The 25,216-nt window shown below is 39.7% G+C and overlaps 1 protein-coding gene across 2 annotated transcripts in view; it reads left to right on the top strand.

Moving 5' to 3' along the window:
• The first annotated feature begins 22,685 nt into the window (after nucleotides 1-22,685).
• Nucleotides 22,686-25,216, top strand: part of Usp14 (ubiquitin specific peptidase 14) — a 36,555-nt gene continuing 34,024 nt past the window's right edge. Inside the window, exon 1 of one of the 2 annotated variants that reach the window (XM_020169082.2) lies at nucleotides 22,686-22,913. In XM_020169082.2, the coding sequence (XP_020024671.1) occupies nucleotides 22,748-22,913 (166 nt within the window). In that variant the 5' untranslated portion in view covers nucleotides 22,686-22,747. The remainder of the gene's footprint in view (nucleotides 22,914-25,216) is intronic. The other variant, XM_074070131.1, reaches the window with a different exon arrangement.

Here is a 25,216-nt window from a genome sequence, read left to right as displayed (position 1 = left end):
CACTCCTCTTGTCACTTAGGAGCTCATGTCCACACACTAGGATCTCTGTGCACTCTGCCTCAGAAAAATCACTTCCATGACCCTGCTGCATCAACAGCACAGCCTTCATTCCACATCTGAATTCTATAGCTGCATCTTCTTGGCCAAAAATTAAATCACATCTAGAACTCTTTCTGAAAGGAAGTTGGAAATGTAGCTTCTACCTTTTTCTCCACTTTTATAGGAAGACACACTTAGGATTATGGAATGGAGGCTCCACATCAAGGCAGTCCATCCACATACTTCCAAGTTCAGCTGAGATCTAGTGGCCTCTAGATTAGAAAGAAAATACAGCCATTATCATTATTCACAGGCTCAATACAACTGTGATCACCTGTCATTATTTGGGTTGCAGCTTGAACAAAACCCATCTACCCTTCATGTCATGAAAGAATCTAAACATGATAATCACACAATTACTTGGTAAAATGAACTCATTTACTGTTTATATTGTACAGTTATACCCTTCCCCCTTATCAAAGGGGATATATCTTAGGACCCTCAGTAGGTGCCTGAAACCAGGGATAGTACCAAGCTATATACTGTAGGTTTTTTCCTATACAGACATACACATATTTAATGCCCTTTCCATCTTAACTAACCACTTAACATATATTGTGGCCTTAAATTTGCAGTGTAACAGCACAAATTTCTTTTTTTGCAAATTTCATAGATCCATATGTCTTAGTAACTGCAGGATATTAAGTAAAAAAACTTTTTACTTTTATAGCCTTTCTTTGGCATATCTGAATTGCCAGCACACTACTTGAACACAAGCACATGATAACACAGTCAGTCTTACAAACACGAGGCCTACGAGGTGACTAATGGGTCAACAACATACACAGTGTGGATTTACTGAGGAAGATTCGTATCTTGCACAAGACCACTCAGCAAACTTCAGCATGCTACTCACACCAGTACATAACTTAAAACTTTTGAACTACTTATACCTGGAATTTTCCATTGAATACTTTTGGACTGCAGATGACTATGGGTAACAAATTACAGAAAGTGAAACTGCAAGAAGGAACACTAATGTAATAACCAAATTTAGTAATCACATAATCAGTTTGTTGCTTCTGAGTTGCTGGTGAGTTTCAAACTTTTATTTTCCATTATCAGGTAACATAATGCTTTCTGTTCCGAAAAATTAACTATTAGTAGCTAGTAAAATGATTTAAGAATATCTTTTTAATTGTGTGATTGTGAGTGATATACGATGTATACTACCTTTGTTTTTAACTCTTAATGGTATCAGTTACGAACAGAAGTTCTACCACCTAGAGTCCCATGAAGGTGATTTGCTGGTCTTGGGTTCCTAAAGCTTTTATTGTTTCAACTTTCACATTTAGCTCTGAAAATCGGCTGGAATACATTTTTGAGGTAGAGATAAATATTTGGTGGAGGGGGGTGGCTTTGTTTTTTTGGTTTTGTTTTTGTTTTTCATATGGATAACCTAATTGGTCCTGCAGGTCCTGCAGCATTTACTGACAAGACTATCCTTTCCTGCATAATAAGTCAGGTGACCTTTTGCCTATTTCTCTATATTTGCCAGTTTCATACAATTTTAATTACTGTTGCTTTATAATGACATTTTATATTTTAAATAAGTTAGATTTGTAGTAGTGTAAGTCCTCTGATTTTGTAATTCTTCCAGATAGCATTCTTGGTCCTTTTCATTCCCATATAAATTTTTTAAGAAAACTGTTAGTTTCCACAAAAAAAGGAAAAGAAAGAAAAAAAAGCTGCTGGGATTTTGATTAGGCTTGCATTTGACATGTAAATTAATTTGGGGAGAGTCAATGTCTGTAATTTTGCCTTCGAATCTATACAAGTGGTAACCCATTGCAAAAATGAAACCAACATATTTGCGAGTGTTGTAATTGTGTATGAAGAAATCAATAGTGAATTCACAAGGACCACTGCATTCAGGGTCAATATACAAAAATAAGTTATTTTTTGTGTGCTAACAGACAACTAGTGAAAAAAGTTTAATACTATTTATAAGAATAAACAAAATCCACTGAAAGATGTGTAAGACTTCCACCAAGAAAATCATGAAGCATCAGAGAAATTTAAGAAGACAAATGGAAATAATTTTTAAAGAATATCATTTTTACATAAAGTTAATAAAATAAATGGTCATGTTCTGAGAAGCTAATGAGATTGTTAACCTTCTTAATCCATACTTTTATATCATAATCACAATTTTATTTGTATAATGTTTACTGCTGAAGTCAATTTCTGATTGGATATATGCATATAAGGCTGCATGCAATACTCGAGGTATACTTTCTTCCACATCTTTTATGCCTTTAGTGTTATTTTGAGTAAAATTTATGCTTATTGGAATAAATTAAATACAGAAGGGTATTGCAGTAAAAAGTCCAAGTTGCCCTACCTAAGCCTTTCCTTCCCCACTCCCAATTCCTTAGTAGCCAGTATTAACAGTTTACTGTGTTTCTAATGAGTTATCACCAGAATATATGTAACTTGGATTTTTGTAAGGTAGGGAAAGACTAATACCATTAACTCCACTTTACAGACGGAAAGCCAGAAGTACAAAGCAATTTAATACCTTCCCTAGTTTTCAAATTAAAATATGACATTTCATGAGCCATCCTGTTTCCCATACGTAACTATTTTGAGATGGTAAAGATAGAATGGGGGGAAATGGAAACTTTTAGAATCAGATTGTATAACTCAACAATCTTTAGTGTAGTATTCACATGCTGTTTAATCCTATAAATGGGGTTCCCTACAGTTTTACATAAATTACTATATAGGGTAATTTGGCCATTAAATTGAGTAATCTCTTTGCCTGGATCACTGTCAGAGTAGAATCTAATACTCACTTAGATGAATTGTTTAAGAACATTTATAACTTATTAACAAAAATGTAATAATGGCCCAGTCATGTAAAAGGAAATATTTTAAGTCTGCTTTCTACTTCAGCTTAATGGATGTTTCTTAAATACTCATCATTACTCTACATCACATGTAATTAATTCTACTTGAATAAGTTCTGCACATGCAACACATTTGCTAAACCCAGTGGCAGTTCTCATTCAAGGTATGTCAGTTTATCACAACAGGGACCATCTAAAAGTAAGCATAGATTATGTTAAAATGTACAACTACTAGAAGAAAAGAAAACCAACTGTGTCCTCTACTACATTTATTGCTATTAGATCACTCGATCTTGAAACTATCAAATATTTCAAAGTCAAAGCATAACTTCCAGTTTACTTAAAACATCTTTATTTAGTACCCAAAACTTTGCCATCCGTAACTTATTGATGAAAAAAACTGAAAATTTAAAGTGTTAATAATGCCCTTTTCTAGGTCACACAGCTACAAATCTCAATTTTCTAGTTAGAATATGAAAGCTAACACAGCTTTGAAAGAACACAGTCATGAATTTGAATCTTGACTGCTTTGCTCAACTGTAGTTTATTTCAGTATCATAACTTACTGTTCAGGGAAGGAAACACTATTTGATTTCAAAGTATGAAAAAATATCAATTGTTTTTCTCATAGTACAAACTCATCACATTCATAGTAAAATGACATACAGATAGGAACATTTCATCAAATACAAAATAACAGGGCTGGAGGTGTAGCTCAATGGTAGGGTGACTGCCTAGCACTTGCAGGGCCCTGGGTTTGATCCTCAAAAACACAAAAAAAGAAAAACATTATTTTTTTAAACTAAGTGAACTCTTCTAGTTGATAGGCTGCGTCTCCTGATAGAACTACTCCATTATGAGCCATATGAACACCAGAGAGAGTGTTCCTGCATGTGTCATTTAACAGGAACTGTTTTCAATGACACCATCTCTGCATGTCCACGGACACATGTTGCCAGTTTTCATTATTTCATAATACTAAGAAACAAATACCACAGTGGCTCATGCCTGTAATCCTAGCTACTCAGGAAGTGGAGATCAAGAGGATCCTAGGTCAAGGCCAGCCTGGGCAAAAAAGTTCATGAGACCCCATCTCAATATAGCTGGGTGCAGTGGTATATGCCTGTCATCCTAGCTATGCAGGAAGCATAAATAGGAGGATTAACATGAGACTCTATTGGAAAAATAACTAAAGCAAAAAAGGGCGGGGGGCGGGGTGTGGAGGTATGGCTCAAGTGATAAGAGTGCTTGTACCACCAAAATGGAAAAAACTAGAACTTGCTTATAGAAGTTCTTTTCTTTTGCATCATATATACATCACTACGGTTTACTTCTATACTGTAACTAACAATTCCTACCTGTCTTCTTACATACCACACTGTTACTCTAACTATCTGTATAATTATATTGCATAGAACAAGGCTATCTGTGGGCCCCTTTATTTTACTTATTTCAGACATTGGGATTCCTTTAATTCTGTAAAAAAGTAACACAAAATATGGTTCAATACCCGCAACCTAGAGTTAGCAAATTAAGTATTAGGAAATTAAATCTATTAATTAAATCTATTTCCTTCAAATCATTTTAAAGAAAGAAAATATTAGGAATATAATAGAAGGTTTCTTTTGTATTCTTTTACTGCCTTTGTATTCTTTTACTGCCTTTCCTTACAAAGGCAGTACATGCAAGTAATTTGATGTATATTCTCATTCATACTCTACCCCTTTATATTTTCATATAAAGTCATTTTATGTGGTTTTTACATTTATACAAATGGCACTATGCTTTTCACATGTAATATTCTGTGATTTGTTTATTTCATCATCGTTATTTGTGGTATTTGTAACCCACAAGCTTTCAAGAAAGTGCATTTGCAGCTGGGCATGGGTGGCTCATGCCTGTAAATCTTAGCTACTTGGAAGGCAGAGATCAAGAAGATTGTGGTTGAGGTCAGCCGAAGCAAATAGTTTGAGAGACCCTATCTTGAAAATACCCAGCATGGGCTGGTACAGTGGCTCAAGCAGTAATAGCGCCTGCCTAGCAGCATGAGGCCCTGAGTTCAAGTCCCAGTATCAGAGGGAGGGAGGAAAAAAGAGAGGAAAGAAACACCCAACAAAGGGCTGGTGGAAGTGGCTCAATGTAGCTAGGATGACAGGTGCACACCACCACAACCAGATTTTTAATTGATTGGGATGGAGTCTCACAAACTTTTGCCTGGACTGGCCTTGTACTGCAATCCTCCCAGATCTCAGCCTCCCAAGTAGAAGTTTTTCAGTCTGGCTTTGGATGCTGTCCAAAGATACAGTAAAATGTATGTGCATCTACAAAGACTGTCAAAAACCAAAACTATCTTGGGCAACTATTAACTGTATTTCAGGGTCTTTTTCTTTGCAAGTTCTCCCAGAGTGTTTTTTTTTCCCCCAGAATAGTGTAGTCCGTATTTCAGAACATGGCATATAAAATTATCCATAATCAGTAATAATAGTACTTTTTTATTATTTTAATAATAAAATAAATAAAATTAATATTTTAATTAAAATAAAATTTATATTTTATTATCATTAATTGTCCTTTAGAAAGCCTTTTTTATTCGCCTCTGGTAAATGGATTACATGTGTTTAATATATTCTTTTTTTAATTTTATCGGTTTTTACATTTACTCACATGTGTATACACTGTTTGAGCCACCTCCCCCACTCAGTATATTCTTTCAGAGTCTAAAGGATCACAGGTTGCAAACAATTTATTCCAGTTGCTTCAGGTGTTACCTTCTTCCTAGAGAACATTCTCTGTCCTTCCAGTTTCTGATAAACTTTACATAACCACAGGATTTCACAGCTTCTATCTCATTATCAGCCTCACATTTAAAAATCATTCTTATTTCAACTACTACTTCATTTCACATACACACAAAAATCTTCATTTCAGGTGTTTTTTGTTGTTCTTTTTGTTTGTTTTTCCTTACTAGGGTTTAAACTCAGGGCCTACACCTTGAGCCACTCCTCCAGCCCTTTTTCTTGAAGGGTTTTTTTCCAAATACGATCTCAGGGAACTATTTCCCCAGCTGGCTTCAAACCCCAATCCTCCTGATCTCTGCCTCCTGAGTGGCTGGGATTCTGTGTGAGCCACCTGCACCGACCTTTAGGTTTTAAAAAACTTCCTATTACTGAACTTTTGTAGATTTGATTCCCTTATGATTGTGGTACTTTTTCAGGATGCAAAGAAGTACAGTTGGTATCCAAACAATTAGTTTTAGAAAAATCTGGAGAAAAAATAATCCTGACATGAATTTCCTATATTTATTAATACAGAGCTGGCCTCATGAGACTTAGAGCTACCTTGACTTTGCATACACAGATCAAATTAAGCCTTTATGAATGTGGCTCTGAACCTTTAGGGTCTGCATGACCACCATGAGACAGTTTAGCTTTGTCATTGCCATAGTTTGGATCTGGAATGTCCCCCAAAGTTCCCTGTGTTAAAGGCTTGGTGCTCAGTAGAGGTGGGACCTAGTGGGAGGAAGCCATTGGGAGCGTGCAGTTGAAGGAAATATTGCAACCTTGACCCCTTCTTTCTTTCTTTTACTGGCCATGTGGTAAGTGGTTTTGCCACTACAGGCCCAAAGCAATGGTGCCGAATCTGGAATCTCCAAAAGTGTGAGTCAATATAAACTTTTCCTCTTTATAAGTTGATTATTCAGGTATCTGTTACAGTAGTGGGAAGTCAGCAAGCATGGTCATCCTATCAGTCCAAGAGGCTACATTATGCTGTAGCATCCATCTTCCAAATCTCATGGCTCACAAAAGCAAAAGTTTCTCCCTGAAGCTGCATGTCCATCATGGGATAGCTGCAGCTTTGCTACAGATCCTGTTCCCTCTGGGACCCAGAAAAATGGTGTAGCCTCACTCTTGAATATTGCCAATCATTATGGCAAAAAGGTGAGAGAGAGAGAGAAAGAGAGAGAGAGAGAACATTGTTACCCATGAGCTAGCACTTAACACTTCTGCCCAGACATGATAAATATCACTGCCACTAGCATTTCATGACCAAAGCAAGTCATAAAGCCAAGTCTGCCATCAAGGGGGTGAGGATTCATAATCCTCCCATATGGAAGAGCAAGAAATACTTGGAAACAATAATGTATTTTGCCATAATTACTTCCTTTGCCTTTGACAAAAAAAATCAAAGTTTTCAGACACGAGCACCTCAAATTAGTCCCTATGTTTTGTTGAACATGGAGTTGTTTTTCTATTTCCTTCCATGTAAAGTGCCCCTTTCCACTTTCCCCTTAAAGCTGGATTTCTAAGTCACAAACTTTTAACGTTGGAAGTGACCAGAGGTAGGTAAGTTTAAGCTACTTACTGTTCAAGGATATCAGTACTCAAGAAGGAAATTTTTGTAACATGGATCATGTCTTCAATTGCAACAACACACACAGAGACACACACACACATACATACATACATACATACATACATACATACATACAAAGCTGACGGAGTAGCTCTGGCTTAAGTAATAGAGTGCCCGCCTAGCAAGTGTGAAGCCATGAGTTCAAACTCCAGTACCACCAAAAACAACAGGGTCTCCCAATTCATAATATAATGTTTCTTTGACTATATAATAGATGGAGTTATTAAAAAGGAAGTGGTTAGGGGTTAAACTGATTTAAGCACAATATATTTACAAGTAAAATACCAAGGCAAACCTCACTGAACAATGAACAGACAAACAATAAAGGGCAGGAATATAGAATAGGTCACGTTACAGGGAGGTAAATGAAGAGGGTAAAGGAGGATGAATATGGTTGAGGTACTTCCTATACCTGGGTGAATATGGAACATTGAAACCTGTCAGTCATTTTTAAGAAGGAGGATGAGGAAGAAGAATAATGGAAGGGATGAGCCAACTGGGGTATGTTGTATGCATATATGGAAATGTTGCAACAAAACTCCCTAGAACTATTATATACTAATACGTTTTTAAAAATAAAATGGATATGCTTTTTAATAAAGGAGAATGTTCAGTATATAAAACATGATTACAGAATACATTAAATATGTGGGAAGAAATGTAAAATTAGAATCCATTTCAGGAAATCATTTTTATGATATATTCATACGGAATCTTTTGGTTGCAAATGGAAAACCCAACTCAAACAGTCTAAAGAAGAGGAAACTTATTGATTCATTAATTTAATCTGCACCTCCCCCCCCATTTTAAGTACTGAGGATTGAACTGAGGGCTTTGTGCTTGTTAAACAGCTGCTCTATCACTTGACCCATACCTCCAGCCTAACTCAGGTAATTTAAAACTTCAGGGGAAAAGTAGTTTTGAGCATGAATTCTAGTGCTCAAATGATGTCATCAGAAACCTTCTATCTCCACCCCAATTTTCTTTGAGTTACCCCTGCTGCCAGAGTCCACCATGTCACTGCAGCACCTGGTCTAAACTCACAAAATGTGGCATTGTCAGCCCCAGGAACATCTATTTTGCCTTATCATTCCAAGGAACTGGGGACTTCTCGTTGCCTGGGTCATGTCTATCCTCATACCAAACACTATTGGCCAAGGGGAGCTGTGTTCTGTTTGGTTGCACCAGGATCATGTGAGGCCAGAGCTGCCCACACAAACCATTTGCATTGAGAGAGGAAGGAAGGTATTGGCTTACAAAGAGAAAATTTGGGGTGTTTCCAAAATAAAACCAAGAGGGAAAACCAACAAAGTTTTCCCATAGCTACTGGTTGCTTTGATTTTATACAGGTAAAATAAGAAAATGATGACAATTTTCATATTTATTTTAAAAATGAGGCAAGGAGTAGTGGCTGAAACCTGTAATCCTAGCTACTTTGGGAGGTAGAGATTGGGAGGATCATGTTTAATGTTAGCCCTGGCAAAGAAATTCAGGAGACCCCGTCTCAACCATATTGGTGTGTGCCTGTCATCCCAGCTACAGCAGGAAGCACAAATAGGATGTGGTCCACATAGCCTAGGCATAAAAGTGAGACCCTATTCAAGAAATTGGAGTGGGATGTGGCTCAAGGGGTAGAGCACCTTCCTAGCAAGCACAAGGCCCTAAATTCACAGTCCAGTACCACCAAAAAATAATAATAATAAAAATCATGAAAAGAATTTGGTAAGTAAATGTACAAGGGGAAAGGGGGAAGTAACACTTGGGAATATTAAGAAATTCGGGGCTGTGGACATGGCTCAAGTGTTAGAGTGCCTGTCTGGCAAGCACAGGCCCCGAGTTCAAACTACAGTACCATAAAAAATTTGAAAAGAAATTAGAGGCAGTATAGTGGTGCACATCTCTAATCCCAACCACTCAGGGTGCTGAGGCAGAAGGATCATGAGTTTGAAGCCAGCCTGCACAACTTAGTGAGACTGTCTCAAAATAAAATTTTTAAAAGGGCAGGAGATGTAGCTCAGTTATCAAAGTGCTTACCTACAATGCATGAAGCCCTAGGCTCAATACCAAATACCAAAAAAAAAAAAAAAAGTGTGAATGATAATATATATACTTTAAAAATCAGTCCATTTTCATTTGGTTGGGGTCTGCACATTTTCCACTATTTCCCTCCTGCATATCCTATCCACCCCAATCTTCATTCAAACACCTTTAACAAAGGAGAGCAATGCTTAGTCTTGTTGCTAAGGTTCCCAGGTGAGTTGTTGATAGGAAAATAAGAATACCACTGTTATTTTCTGACAGAGCATCCTTGAATGTGAACAACACAGGAGCAGATTTCAAGTCAGTGTGTCTACTGCTGCCACTTGTTCTCCACTTTAATTTTCTACTTCAGTATTCCAAAAGTCTTGTTCCAGAATACATGATATTCAAATCATCATTTAATAAATTTGTGAAAGAGAATACAGTGGAAAATGTATACATTTAGATGTACTAAATAAAATGAACTGCAGGATTTGTGTTGATATTTTAAAACAGAAAAAAAATAAAACTAGCTCACAATGTAGTTTTTGTTTGTTTGTTTGTTTGTTTTTTGCAGTACTGGGGTTTGAACTCAGGGCCTACACCTTGAGCCACTCCACCTGCCCTTTTTTGTGATTTTTTTTTTTTTGAGATAGGGTCTCATGAACTATTTGCTCAGGCTGGCTTTGATCTGCAGTCTTCCTGATCTCTGCCTCCTGAGAAAGTAGGATTAAAGATGTAAGCCACCAGCACCCAACTACAATGAAGTTTTTAAAGATGCTGGAGTCATAGAACTTTATAAGAATCTCAGCCCTCCTTTCAGCTTGGTCTAGAGGAACTATACATGTTTCTATATTGGGATAGTGAGCTCTTCCAGAGTTGTCTGAATTATTTTCCAGAACCAAATAAATGGCTCCCATTCCAAATAACAGCTGTGAAAGCAAGCATCACTTCAGTAACCTACTGCATAACTTTTCATGTTTAACTACACTGTACACACATAAACTTGGTCCCCAAGGTGGTGCTATTAGAAGGTGATGGAACCTGTAGGAGGTGGGGCCTTGTGGGAGATCTTCAGGAAATGGGAGATGTACCCTTAAAGTAGAAAGTGGGAACCCAGCCCCTCCCTCTTCCTGTTTCACTTCCTAGTCACGAAGTGAGCCATTTTGCTCTACCAAGCACTCCCACCATGATATGTTATCACAAGCCCAAAGCAACAGGGCCAACTGAGATGAACTGGGACCTTCAAAGGTGTGAGCCAAATAAACTTTTCCTCTTCATAAATTGGTTATCTCAGATGTTTATTCTAGTGACAGAAAGCTGAGGAACACAGCCAGAACAGTTATTCTTGAATTAATCTTATCAAATAGTCTTTTACCATAGGCCAGGAATATCATACTGAAAAATTGTTCATATAATTAAAGGAGAGCAATAAATGAGCAGGAGCTGGGATTATGGTATGTGTTAGTTTCCATCATTATGACAAATCCCTGAGAGAAACAGTTTAATGGGGATAAGATGGTTTTGGCTCCTGGTTTCAGAGGTTTCAGTCCATGACTGACTTGCTGAGAGGAAGAGAGAGAGACAGAGAACTGGGAAGGTTCAGCTCCCAAGGACATCCCTTCTCCAGTGACTTACTTCCTCCAACTAGGCCCCACCTCTGAAGGTTTCTATCATCTCCCAATATCACCATCAAATTATGAATACATCAGTGGATTGATCCATTGATTAGGTCATAGGCCTCATGATCCACTCACTGCTCAATAATTGGATCCACCAGATAAGGACCAAATTTTAATACATGAGCCTTCAAAGGACAGTTCAGATTCAAGCCCAGAGTTGATTAAAGGATATTTTGCTCATATCATAGTAATTGTACTGTTAGGCTTGGCTAATGTAAAAACTCTTGAATCTAACATAATATTCTTGACCAATTTTACATGCGTTTGTACACAGTGATGATGAAGCATTGGTGTCTTTTATTTAGCTTGAGATGGAGACTTACTACATTGCCAGGCGGGATTAGAACTTACAGTACTCCTGACTCAGTCTCCTAAGTAGCTGAGATTACAGACAGATATCACTAAGTTTTACTGCATTGGGATCTGTTTAGTCTTATATGGTGGCAGGGACAGAAACACCCTAAAGGGAGCACTTTTAGTTTTGTTATTCTTCATCCATTTTATTTTTCTTCTGGTTTCAGCATCTCAATTTTTTAGTGAATGGGAAGAACTTTGCTTCCACCATTGTATTCTGCTTTGACTGTCAGTTAAGGTGACACACCTATTTTAGTGGTATTATGATTGGGGTTTAACAGTGTGATGGCTAATTTTACTGAGTCATGGGGATACCCAGACATTTAACCATCCATTGTTTTGCGTATGTCTGCGAGGGTGTTTCTGAATGAGTTTAATAATTGAATTAGTGACACATCCAAACAATGGAATATTCTTCAGCACTAAAAAAACCAAGCTATCAAGGAATAAAAAACATGAAGGAGCAGGGCAAGATGGTGGATTCCAAGCATCCTCCAGCCAGGTGCTCATGACTCACACCTTTAATCCTACTCAGGAGGCAGAGCTCAGGAGGATCAAGGTTTGAGGCCAGACCAGGCAAATAATTTGTTAGACCCTATCTCAAAAATACCTAACCCAAAAAAGGGCCAGGTGAATGGCTCAAATGGTAGAGCACCTGCCTAGCAAGCATGAGTCCCTGATTTCAAACCCAAGTACAACCAAATAACTAACTGACTGACTAACTAATTAAATAAATATAAGAAGCATCCTCTATTTTGACTTATAGAAGAATGAGAAGAGTTGGGTAACAAAAGAGATTCTATATTCTGAAGAGAGAAAGAGGAAGGGCACTGGGAATCACAAACAAGGCAAAAAAGCACAGAGACACAGAGAAAAGCACAAGACAGCAGAAAAGCACAGAGAAACAGGCAACAAAAAACAATCCCAAGCCTTGCTCTTGCTCCTTGGGGATGGGGTGAAAGGAAGGCAAAGATATAATCAAAGGTTAGCCAGGTGGCCCTGGTGACAGAATGGCAATTCTAGCTTCAGGTTAAGTATACACCACCCCCACCAACCTTAAATCTAGTGCAGGGATTTGGAGAGACAGTGACTGCTCTGGTGTGGAAGGTTTGCCTCAGTGAAGAAAGACATTCTGACATTCCCCTTATTTTGGAGCCCTAAATCAAGGTACCATCATGAGAGAGGACCTATTGTTTGAGACTGAGGTACTCTGGGGGCTTGAAAACAAGGAACAATCCAGACTCAGAAAGTGGTGGGACTCTAGCCACAACGTCTTAAGTGGGAGATGGCAACAAGAGGCGGTCATGGAGAAAGAGAGGGTCTGACATGGACCTGCAGAGAAGTTCAAGCCGTGGGGAGCTCTGGTCACAAAGGATATAGTCGTGAGATGCGCTAACCTCCCCGGTGAGAAGCGAGTCCCATGGCTGGAGGGTTAAGCCTTTGACTGGCACAGTGCGGCCTCCAGGTCCTGCCTCCTGGCTAGGTGTGTTGCTTCCAGACAGGTCTGAGAGCCCAGACCTTCTGAATCATGTGATTTCCACAGCCTCTTCACTCACTGAGACTCACCTTCAGGAACTGCATCCCTGTGTTGTTTGCCGCCAGGTGGGACTGAGAGCCCTGAGTCTAGACCCTCCAAATCACATTATTTCCACAGACTCCTCACCCCAACAAGGAGGTAAACTGCTAGGCAGGGCCTGAAAACACTGAGAACAGCTGAAAGAGTACCTAGGTCCCTCAGTTCTCCCCTGCCAGTGTAGATCTCAGGGTTCTATTTGGTCTCCCCACTCTCTGATGCATTTGGGGCTAACCCCTAGACTTGCATGGTTGTTGCCCCTGGGGTCACAAACTTAGGGGCTTATAGAGCAATAGGGAACTTGCCCAGCCCACAGGCTATAGAGCTCCCTATGGCCAGCAGTGGCTCTCAGTACACAAAGAAAGAAAGCATCTATAGCAAACCTAGCCCAGAAGTGGACAACCCACCCTTCTACAAGAGATTCCAGCTAGTTTTCCTCAATCTGAGCAGTGATGGAGATCAGGTCCAGTGTCCTAAGCAAGTGAGTGAATGCTTAGCTACTGAACCATACCCCAAGTCCATTGGTGAGAAATCTCACCTCAATCTGACCACTACAGTGTCCTGCCTGAACACTAAAAATATTTCAACTAAAAAAAATACAGGTGATTAAAATTTCCAACTAATGACTTGGTCTCAGATACACAAATCCCAATGCAGAAACACAGAAATATGAAAAAACCATCACTCCAAAACCAAACAATTCCATGGTACCAAACACTACCAATAGTGAAGAGAATGAAATCTCAAAAAATTAAAAAATCAAAACAAAACTAGGGGCTGGAGAAATGGCTTAAGTGGTAGAGCACCTGCTTCACAAATGTGAAGCCCTAAGTTTGAACCCCAATACTATCAAAAAAAAAAAAGGTCAAAAAATGATTAACAAAATTAAAGAGGACAAAAATACATGCTTGAGTAAATTCCAAGAAAACAAAATAAACAGCTGAATGAAATAAAGAAGACAATGCAGGGCATGAAAGAGGAATTCAATTATGACACAGGTAATTACTTTCTGAATAGGACTCCAATTGCTCAGGAAATAAGAATTGAGAAGTGGGATTGCATCAAATTAAAAATTTTTTTTGCAACATACAGAATGAGAGAAAATCTTTGTCAGCTATTTATTGGATAGAGGATTAATATCTACAATATGTAAAGAGCTCAAAAAACTAAACATAAAAAATGCAATTAATAAATGGGAAAATGAGCAGACAGTTCTCAACATTCTTAGCTATAAAGGAAATGCAAATCAAAACTACACTGAGATTCTATCTCACCCAGTCAGAATGGCTATGATCAAGAAAACAAAACAACAGCTGGGCGCCAGTGGCTCATGCCTGTAATCTTATCTACTTGGGAGGCTGAGATCAGGAGGTTCTAGGTGACCTGGGCAAATAGTTTGCCAGACCTCCATCTCCAAAATAACTAGATTGAAATGGACTGGAAATACGGCTCAAGTGGTAGAGCACCTGCTTTTTGAGCCCCTCCTTTGCAAGCATGAAGCCCTGAGTTCAAACCCTAGTCTCACCAAAAACAAAACAAAACAAACAAACAACAAAACAAATGCTGGAGCAGATATATGGGAAAAAAGAACCCCTTGTACACTGTTGGTGGGAATGTAAATTAGTTCAGCCACTATGGGAATCAATATGGAGTTTCCTCAAGAAACTAAAAATGGAACTATCATATGATCCTGCTATACCACTCTTGAGCATCTATCCAAAGGAATGTAAGTCAGCCTACAGTCCAGATGCCTGAATACCCATGTTTTTAGCAGCACTATTCACAATAGCCAAGCTGTGGAATTAGCTCAGGTGCCCATCAAGCACGAATTAAGAAAATGTGATATACATACACAATGGAGCACTGTTCAGCCATAAAGAAAAATGAAGTTGTCATTTGCAGGAAAACGAATGGAAGTGAAACAAGTTAGATTGAGAAACATTCGATGTTCTGTCTCATATGTGAATCTATACATCAAAAATATGAATCTAGACATTAAGAAAAAGAATGACATGAAAAAATGGGGACTGTATGGGCTTAGGAATCAGTGGGGGGAGTGAAAGGAGATGATGAAGTGTGTGTGTGTGTGGAGGTGAGTATGATTAAAGTACTTCACATGCATGTGTGAAAACAGAATAATGAAACCCATGAAAACTGCTTTAAAAGGGATGAGGGAGAATAGGAAAGAGTAATGGAGTGAATTTGGTTAAAGTACATTACGTGCATGCATGGATTTATCACAATGAAACCCCTCTGTACAATTAATATATGCCAGTAAAAAAAGAAAAATATCAAGAGGACTTAAATGCATATTGCTACATGAAAGGAGCCAACCTGAAAAGGCTACGTACTACAGAATTCCAAGGAGAGGGAGGATGAACAGATGGAGCACTGAGAATTTTTAGAGCAGTGTAACTTCTGTTTGATACTGCAATGGGGGCTGGCAGAGTGGCTCAAAGTGGTAAGAGCACCTGCCTAGCAAGCACAAGGACAAATTCAAAACCCAGTGCTGCTAAAAAGAAAAAAAAGTATGCAATGGTGAGCATTTATAGACTATCCAGCACATAGTGAGCCATAATGTAAACTGTGGATTTGGGTGATGTGTCACTGGTGATTCATTGATTGTAACAAATGCACCACACTGACAGGGGATGCTGTGTAAGGCTGGGGCTAGGTGAGAACTCTTCTCTTAACACTCAGCTTTTCCATGAACTGAAAACTGCTTTTTAAAAATGAAGCCTATTAATATTTTTAATAATGAAAGAGGGATACTTTCTTAGACATACATACATACATGTGCACATATGCACACACACCACATAAATTTACAGATGGACTCAACAAGATAAGCATCCCCATAGACCAGAAATGGACCAATCTATCAAAGAGGTGAGTAGGGCAAAGCTGTGTCCTGCTGGCTGAGGTCCTAGAAGCAGGCAGTGATGATGAGGTGAGCTCTTGTAGAAAAACAGGTTAGATGCTCAACTTGACAAAATAAGTAGAAAAAAATTGCTATAAAGGACATTTTGCAATAATTTGAATAAGGCCTCTATATTATGTGATAGCATTATTTTATTAATGGTAATTGAGATAGTCGTCCTATGTTATGTAAGTAAATGCCCTTGTTCTTGGGCATACACACTGACTTATTCAGAGCTAAGAGGACATCAGAAAGAAATCATGTGTGGGGTTAGTAGTGTGGCTCAAGTTGGTATGACATCTGCCTACTGAGTACAAGTCCCTGCACTCAAGCCCCAGGACTGACCCTCCAAAAACCCCTTTAGAAAGCCTTATATAATGTGTGCCTTTAGATAGCTAGATAGAGAAATAAAGTGAACGTGGTGAAATGTTAACAAGTAGTGAATCTGAATGAAGATTACAAGGAATTCTTTGCATTATTTTTGAAAATTTACTGTAAATTATTTCAAAATAATAAAGCCTTGTACAGATAATACTTTATTAAATTTTAAATGCAGATGATATTAATGTGACCTTTTAACTTTGACTCATGGGGATCCTTATATAAGAATTTTTGACTTAGGTTAATGTCGCGAGTTTTCTCACGAGCTCCTGTTCTACCAAACCTAACTGGGGGAGACATGCAGAAAGTTGGGGCCAGGTGTGCTGGGTGCTCGGATGGGGACGCACAACTGACTTGTTGCTTCTTCTCTATTCTTTAAGGCCTTACTTCTAAAGTCTTTCTTGCTTCTTTTCTGTTCTTTAAAGTCTCTTACCTCAGACTCGCACTGTCCCATGTTTCCTCTAATCTCTAGCATAACTCAGCTGCAGCAAGCCTTCAACCAATTAGTCCATCCCCCATCAAAACACCCTCCATCAATTCCCCATCAAAAAACATTTGTGTCCTCTTTCAGTCAGTCTTTTATATCCAGTGGTAAACAAGGAGGTGGAGCAACAGTTCTAGGGGGAGGGGCGTGACATTGTAACAAGAGAAACCTGCTTTCCTACTTCTTTCTCTGAACATAAACAACTTAGGAAAAGCAGCTGTGCTGCATTTTGTCTTCGTCCCTCTCTGCGGCTGGGGCCATGACAAACTCAGCTTGTACAGCACTGGGCACAGCTGCGCTTATGTCAAGTTCTCATAGGCTTCTCATAAGCTGCTCCCCACTTAGATCTTTGCTTTGACATGAAGGATCATCTGGAAACGTTGATACTACTTTTGTGATGAACAGAGACTTTGAGAAGATAGGGAACTCTACTTAATTTAAAGTAAGCTTTTTATCCTGGCACTCAGGCTTTCTCTGTAATCACATATCTAGTACTCATCCTGCCTTATCTATTACACAGTCCCATACATATGTCCCCTACTCTATTCTAGCTGGCCTCCCTCCTTTCCTGCACATGCATTGTTATTACATATTTTATTATTTTTCTACATTTTCTGGTGGACTGTGAGCTCCTGAATGCAGGATCCATGAACATATAATCAACAAGTAATTGCTGAATTAACAGATGTGATTGCTTTGGGATTTTGCTTTCTCTGTTTCTCTAGAAACTTCCTGTCCCTGACTGCTTCACACCCACTTGAATTGACTGAAATTCTTTTGTTTCTGAATTCTTTTTACCATACGCCACACCCTAAGCCATTCATGCAGAAATTTTTAGAATGCCTACTCCATGCTGGCTCTGGGCCAGGTCAAGGGGACAATAGATGAACAAGATAGATGCAAGTCATTGTCCAGATATGAGGCAGACACAGGTAAGGATCTAATTGTAATTATTAAAGTGATTCAGAGCATGATATAATACTGAATTCTCTAATTGAATCAATTGTCAAATATTTCTGAAGGAGGTGCAAAGAAGTATTGAGTCTGAATGGAAAGATAAAATTTGTTTTTCATATATATATAAAACATTTTCTATATAACATATTTCTATACAGAAAACAGATAGTAAACGTTAAATGTTAAAAGAGAATAATTAATATTCTTTCAACACCTTGAAATCTGTGGTTTCAGAAATCCAAGGTGTTTTACTTTGCTGTGCTGGGGATTGAACTCAGGGACTTAGTTCATGTTAAGCAAGTGCTCTACCACTGAGCTATGCCTCAAGACCCAGGCAATGAAATTTTGAATAAAGTAAAAAGCAGTTGCTTACAGAGAGGCAGAAGAAACTTTCCAGTTTGTAGGATTTAGTTACGTGTCAAGGAGCTGGGAATGTAGCATTGTTGTAGAATGCTTGCTTAGCTTGTGTGAGGCCTGGAATTTGATCCCCAGCACTGCAGAGAGAGAGAGAGAGAGAGAGAGAGAGAGAGAGATCGATCTATCAAGTAGGTGAGATATGAGAAAGTGAGTGGAGGGAAATTGGGGAGGACTCTCCAAGGCAGGAGTGGGGAGCAAAAGAACATAAAGCATAAAAGCATAGTACAGTCACAGTTTGAAGGGAAAAATAGTTTTTCGATCCATGGTTGGCTGAGTATGTGCATGTGTGACTTGCAGACACAAAGGGCGGCCTGCATATTCAAATATCATTGATATTAATTGAGATAATATAGGTAGAGAAATACTAGGAACAGACTAGAACAATATATTTGTGTCCAGTTGTGAAAAATTGTGTTTCTGAAAGAAACTTTTGGAGGGTGAGGCTTACAAATCATATACTTTGTTTTGGCTTCAATAATTGGACTTTGGGGTGGTGAAGTGGCTCAAGTAGTAGAGTGCCTGCCTAGCAAGTGTGAGACCCTGAGTTCAACCACTAGTACCTCCAAAAAAAAAAGAATTTCAGAAATTGAACTTAATCTGGAAGGTAGATGTGTGAATGTACAAGTGCACCTATTTGTTCTAATCTAGATCAGCTGTATTTGGTCTTTATTCTTGACATAAGGTGCACTAAACTAGCTCTTTAAATCTTACACTCCTAAGAGTATTCCGGGATAGGTAGCATTTTCATTTTATACTTGCAAAAACTAAACAGCTAGGAATTTTGTCACTTTGTTTAGAGTAGCATTATAACTTTGAAGATTCTTTTCAAAAGAAACCAACATTTGCATGGCAGAGACCATTGGTTTTCTACCAAAATCCACTGTTGCATTTTTGCATAAAAATAGGACTTCAGCTTGTGCACTGTGCTGGGTTACAGACTCCATTTCCCAGGTTAGACATGGCATGAGTTTTCACCAATGAAATATGAATGAAAGTAACTTGTACACATCCCTCTTCTTGCTTAAAAGGAAATTACTGTCCTGTGTCCTTCCTTCCTTCCTTCATCCCTCCCTTCCTTCTTCCTGTAGGCTGAAACCTGGACGTGCCTGCAACACATCTTCAACCAGGGAGAAAAATACATGTCTCTTTACACCTACTGAAGAGGGCAACTATAAATAACAGCATTTTCTGAGAGCTTATTAGACTCTTAGACTCTACAGGAGAACTACAGAATCTAAACCTACTTTTTTTTTTTGCCAGTACTTGTATTTGAACACAATGAATCTGCATTTTAACAGGATCCCAAGTAATTTATATTCACATTCAACTTTGAGAAGCACTTCTGCAGCAGGTAACACAGGAGATGTATGGATGGAATGGTGCCCATGCTCTCCCCTGACTCCTTCGAACAATTAGATCTTAAGGCCTCCTTGTTACAGCAGCGTGCATTCACTTAATATGATTTGCATCATCTGTTCATTCCAAACTACATTTTGCATTCATTTAGCAAATATTTATTAAGTATTTTTTTAAAGTACTGTTCTAAGCTATATATACATATGGAGGATTCTACATTATTTAGAGTTAGCCTTTTTTCCTCCAAACATTTACAATTCAGTAGAGAGATAAACACAGGAATAGTAAAATGATAGCTGCTCTAAGAAACTGTAGTGGATATTTTCTATTTGTATTTTATTTAATTTGTTTTTGGCTCTGGGAGAATAATAATCCCAAAAATATGTCAACATCCTAATCTCCTGAACCTATGAATATGTTCCCTTCTAGACAGGCTTTTCATTTTTTTTTTTTTTTGGTGGCACTGGGGTTTGAACTCATGGCCTCATGCTTGCTAGACAGGCACTCTACCACTTGAGTCACTCCACCAGCCCTATGTTTCCTTCTAGAAGGGAACTGCTGGTGTGATTAAGGATTTTAAAAGAAAATTGTCTTGAATTATCCAGCTGAGGCAATGTAATCATACAGGTCCTCATAAAGAGGGAAGGAGAGGTCAGAGTCAGAAGGAGCTGCCAAGGTGGGGTGATGCCATCACAGGAATGGTGTCAGTGACCAAGGAATGTGGATAGCCTCTTCCACCTGGAAAAGACAAAGGAAAGATTCTCCTGTAGCATGTCCAATAGGGATGCAGTCCTGCCAGCTGGGATTACAAGTGTGAGCCACCATACCTGGCCAGTCAATTATATATTGTTACTCAGGAGCCAGTCTTGAATGATTGAAGTAGACATAGGATTAGGAATTGCTCATGGAAGTGGTACCAGGAGTGGCCAGACTATTTCTGTGACATGACCCTGCCTCTGTTCCATGCTGCCAACTTTCCTTGTTCCTTATTTATTTTCTGTGACTGATTTCACTGGTTTTCCTATTGATTCTGTTAGCTCTCCTATATTTACCAATCAATTCTGTTGGCTCAGTTGCTTCCAGCAAAGAGCTCCAATTTAGAGAGCCATGGAGTTTATGTGTGTATGTCCTAATATTCCTATTTATTCTCAATCTTATTGGAGCAGACCTTTGTTTGATTCATTTTGTATCCACAACTTCCATATTGAGTGTCTTGGACTCACAATATACTTATTGAATAAAAGAAACTAGGTAACAATGTAATACTAGTTGGCAAGAGGGGTATTTGTAGAGTAGCCTTTAAGTTTATCTCAAAGAGTTAGCAATAAGTGGGGAATTTAAAGTTGGACAGGATTTGTTGGCCAGATGAGAAGCGAACACTACGTAGTCCATCAAAAACAAAACACACAAAAAAACCCCTTTCTGATACTTGGTCATATTTTATGGGCCTTATTTATTCATAAACATACAGGTTAGGATCTTACCAATACACTCATTGCTTAAAGAAGTTGATCCTAAGCCAAAATGTGTATCCATTAAACATATATAGGCAGAGCTTAGCAATGTATGGCCTGTGGGGCAAAGTTTATCATCCACAAGTCCCTCCCACATTGAGAAGGGTTGCTTCTGCAATTTTTTTTTTTGGTAATGCTACCATTTAGTAGCATTACCAAAATGGTAATGCATGATTCCACATTCTTGCTCTGCTCCCATTTGTTTTATGTTTAGGTCAGTAAATCCCCAGAGGCTGGCAGAACTAGTTGTACCAAAGGGAAGTGCTGAAAACAAACATGGTCCAGAAGGTTCCTTGGTCACCTATGGAATAAGCTTAAAGTATGTTGCTTTCACAGCAACTTCTCATAACATCAGATAATGCCTGAGTGCCTAACAAACAGCAACCATTCCTGTTATAGTGGTGGTGGTGGTGGTCTGGGTTGGGGGGGCTAGGGATATACAAGTTAAAGAAATACAAGTGTGATGAGAGTTAAGTGCATTTCAGAGGATGATTTGCATTTCTGTGCTTCCATTTTTAGGCCTCCCTCTTTGTCAACTTCAACAAAGAGGAGCAAAGATTGTTCCAATGATGAACTATGCAATGTATTTATACAAATATATCTTTAAATCAGCTTTTTGTTTTGTTTTTGATGGTTTGGACTCAGGGCTTTGCATTTGCAAGGCAGACACTGTATTACTTGAGCCATACCTTCAGGCCTATACAAATATATCTTTAAATATCCTATCAAACATTTGGAAAAGGAGACAATAAAGATACCTGTAGTTTGTTACTCTAACCTAATCTTACAACATTTCAAGGGCTGGTGGAATAGCTCAAGTGGTACAGCACCTGCTGGCAAGCATGAGGCCCTGAGTTCAAATTCCAGTACTGCCAAAAAAACCCCAAGCCTGTCTTTACTGTGTAATTTATAATAGTTGCCACTTAATGCATACTATGCACCACACACTAAGCTAAGCATCTATACATAACCTTAATCATAACAATCATAGTATATGCACTATTTTTTTTGTCATATTGGGGTTTGAACTTAGGGTGTTTGCTAGGCAGATGCTCTACTGCTTGAGCCACGCCTTCAGCCTTCTATGATGTAGGTACTCTTACCTCCAGTTTGTAGATAAAGAAACTGAGGCTCAGAGATCATACAGCTGGCGTAACAGCTGGGATTCAAAATAGATCTGGGTTTATAATCACTAATTTTACGTACTTACTTCCGGTGTTCAATAGAATTTTAGTCCCCTCAATAAATATGATACAGAGAGCTAGGCTTTCCACTCCCAGCTCTTCTACTGGATACGTTAACAAGAAGGAAGAAAGTGTTCCGGTTTTACTGACCCACCGTTTTATGAAAAAGGTGGAAATCATTTTCCAAGTTGCCATTCCGTCAGAGGCCGGGCGGGGGCGCGCTATAAACATGCGGTCCGCTGCGCTAGAGGGCAGGCGTGTAATGCGCAAGCGCTCATCTACTCCGACCAATCGGGCAGCGCGTCAGCAGCCCCCCCCCCCACTCCCTCCCTCGCCTTGCCCCACCCATTCCTGTCCCGCCTGCCCCACCCTCCCCACCCTTCAGGACCCGCCTCCTACCCATTCCGCCCGCCCCTTTCCTTGCCTCCCCTCCTCTCGCCACCTCCCAGGCCCCGCCCCTGCCCGTCGCGCCGAGCTTCTTCCCTGCAGTGGCTCAGCGGGTGAGCTGCGCGGTGCTGCGTCATCGGCAGTGGCCGGTTTGAATGAGACTCGTCGCACCGGAGCCGCCGCCACCTCCACTGCCGCGCGTTCGCCTCGGCCGCCACTACCACCAGTCTTCTTCTGGACCCTCTTCCTTCGCCGCCCGTGCCAGGCTAGCCTCCTGCTCCGCCGCCGGCCCCTCGCGACCCGCCATGCCACTGTACTCTGGTGAGCTCCCTCCTTGCCTTGGTTTTGGTTTCCCGGCCGCCGCTAGGCCTCCGCGTAGGTCAGGCCTGCAGCGGCGCGCGCCGGGCGCGGGCCCAGGTACGGGGCGCGGGGTGGCGGCGGCGCGAGGATCGGCCTGGCACCCTAGATTCCTGGCGGGGTGGAGGGACGCTTTCTCGCGGGGCCGCCGGTGGGTGGAGATGGGGAGTCGTGACTCTGCAGAATAGTTTCTGTCGCTGTTTCAGTGTGCTGGGAAAGGTGAGGGTGTGTCCTGGGGCTCCGGAGGAGACCCGGCTAGAGTGATGTGCGACTGCTCTTGGCTTGTGGATGGGAACCGTGGAAGGGAGCCCGGAAGAAGCATAGGGATGGATGGAGGGACCCGGCCTTGGGACAGCCCTCCTCAGTTTCCCTTTCCTCCTCGCTCACTCTCTGCTGCCTTTGGCTCTACTCCCCCGTTTATACCAGCTTCAGTTCTGTCTGTCCAGAGGCAGGTTGCAAACCTTCGTTTTCATTTCATCTTGGACTTTTTTATCCGTAGCATAGTGTTAGCTTTGAGAAGTATCCGCCGGTGTCATTTTTTTGGCATTTGACAGGGATCATTTACTTTATGGCTATCCAAGGTACTGGCCAGGAATCACATTTTTACTTAGTTAATGTACTTCACTGTTTCCCAGTCTTATTCAAAATGGCACCTAAAATTGTGCAGTGACCCCAATTGGCTGTGGATTTGTGATTCATTGACCATGCCTCTTTGTCATGATTCTTTTGTTGAAGATTCATTTCCAAAGAATATGAATCAAAAGAGTAATATTTAATCTCAAAGTGGATTCTTGATGGTCTAGAATTTTTTTCTTTTATCGGTTTTACATTTACTACTTGTGTGTACAATTGTTTGGGCCACCTCCCTCACCCCCCGAATATTTTTTTAATTTATTTTTTGTTCTTGGTGGTGGAGCTTGGGTTTGAATGCAGGGCCTTGTGCTCGATAGGCAGGCACTGTACTACTTGAGACACAATCCCAGCCATAGGCTAGAATCTTAAATCCAGTGCTTTAATGATTGCCTAACCCCTTTCTAAAGCTGTAGCAATTAGCGGTAGAATGGTTCTTGGAATATTCTGTTAATGCAAAGCAGAACTGAGGGGGCCTCGAGTAATGCTGATGAAAAAAGGCTATCTGCTGATACTTAAAGACAGTGGTAACTTCACACAAGTACAAAACCAACCTTTCTTTGTTCCCACACACAAAAAGCCACCAGTTGCCAAAGTTTTAGCTTAAATATTTTCTTAAATATTTAATAAGATCGTTTCCTTATCCCCAAAATGAGAGTCCTACAGTAGATCCCAAGAACCCTTCCTTGGACATCTCCATATTGAGAATCAGTGTTTTCAGGGTCAGCAAAAAAGCCTTATGTTAAAGAGGGCATTTTAAGTACTGTTTCATAAATTTTAGTAGAAAACTATCCAGATCATAAATGGTTAAATGCAATAAAGATTATTGAACACCTACTGTGTGCCTGACAAAGAGCAAGGGTTTTATACATTTTACATTTTTTATATGTTTTTATGCATATTTTAATTTTTACCATAATTCTTTGCTGCTGTTATGATTCCCCTTTTATGGATAAGAAGTTTAAGTAACTCATCCATAGTGATACAGCTAAATAAGTTTCTGATAGGTTCCTCTCCTTTATTTCTAGTACTGTTATTTATTTATTTTTTTCATGGTTTACTGGTTGAACCCATTGCTTCACTCTTGCTAGGCAGTTGCTCTGCCACTTGAGCCACTCCTCCAGCTCTCTAATACTGTTTTGATTTAGTCCTATATCATCTTTAGTTTGTACTATTATCATCTTTTTCTTTAAAACATTTTTTTCTTGGTGTTGGAGATCAAACTCAGGGCGTTGCCAAGCAGGCAGTCTACCACTGAGGTATATTCCGAGATCCTATTGTCATATGTTTCTGTCTTAGTGATTACAGTTGTGCCACCTTCCAATCCATTTTCTCTGTTGCTGCTGGAGCGATTTACTATTCAAACTAGACCAAGTGGTCTTTATGGAAACCTTTCAGGGTTACACATTCCTAGTTGGGTGCACATGTCTGTAATCCTAGCACCTAGGAGGCTGAGACAGGAGGCTCCTGAATTTCAGGTTAGCCTGGGCTACATAGTGAGACTAACTTAATATCCCCAGCCCCTCAAGAAATCCTTCCTCAAGAAGCATTCCTCATACTTACCTGGCAGGGGAGATACCATGATCACGAAGAAGCATTCCTCTGTGTTCCTGTAGCCTGTATACTAATTATATTGT

Source organism: Castor canadensis, chromosome 4 (genome assembly GCF_047511655.1).
Source record: "Castor canadensis chromosome 4, mCasCan1.hap1v2, whole genome shotgun sequence".
Taxonomy (NCBI): domain Eukaryota; kingdom Metazoa; phylum Chordata; class Mammalia; order Rodentia; family Castoridae; genus Castor; species Castor canadensis.
This window is presented reverse-complemented; position numbering and strand designations above follow the sequence as displayed.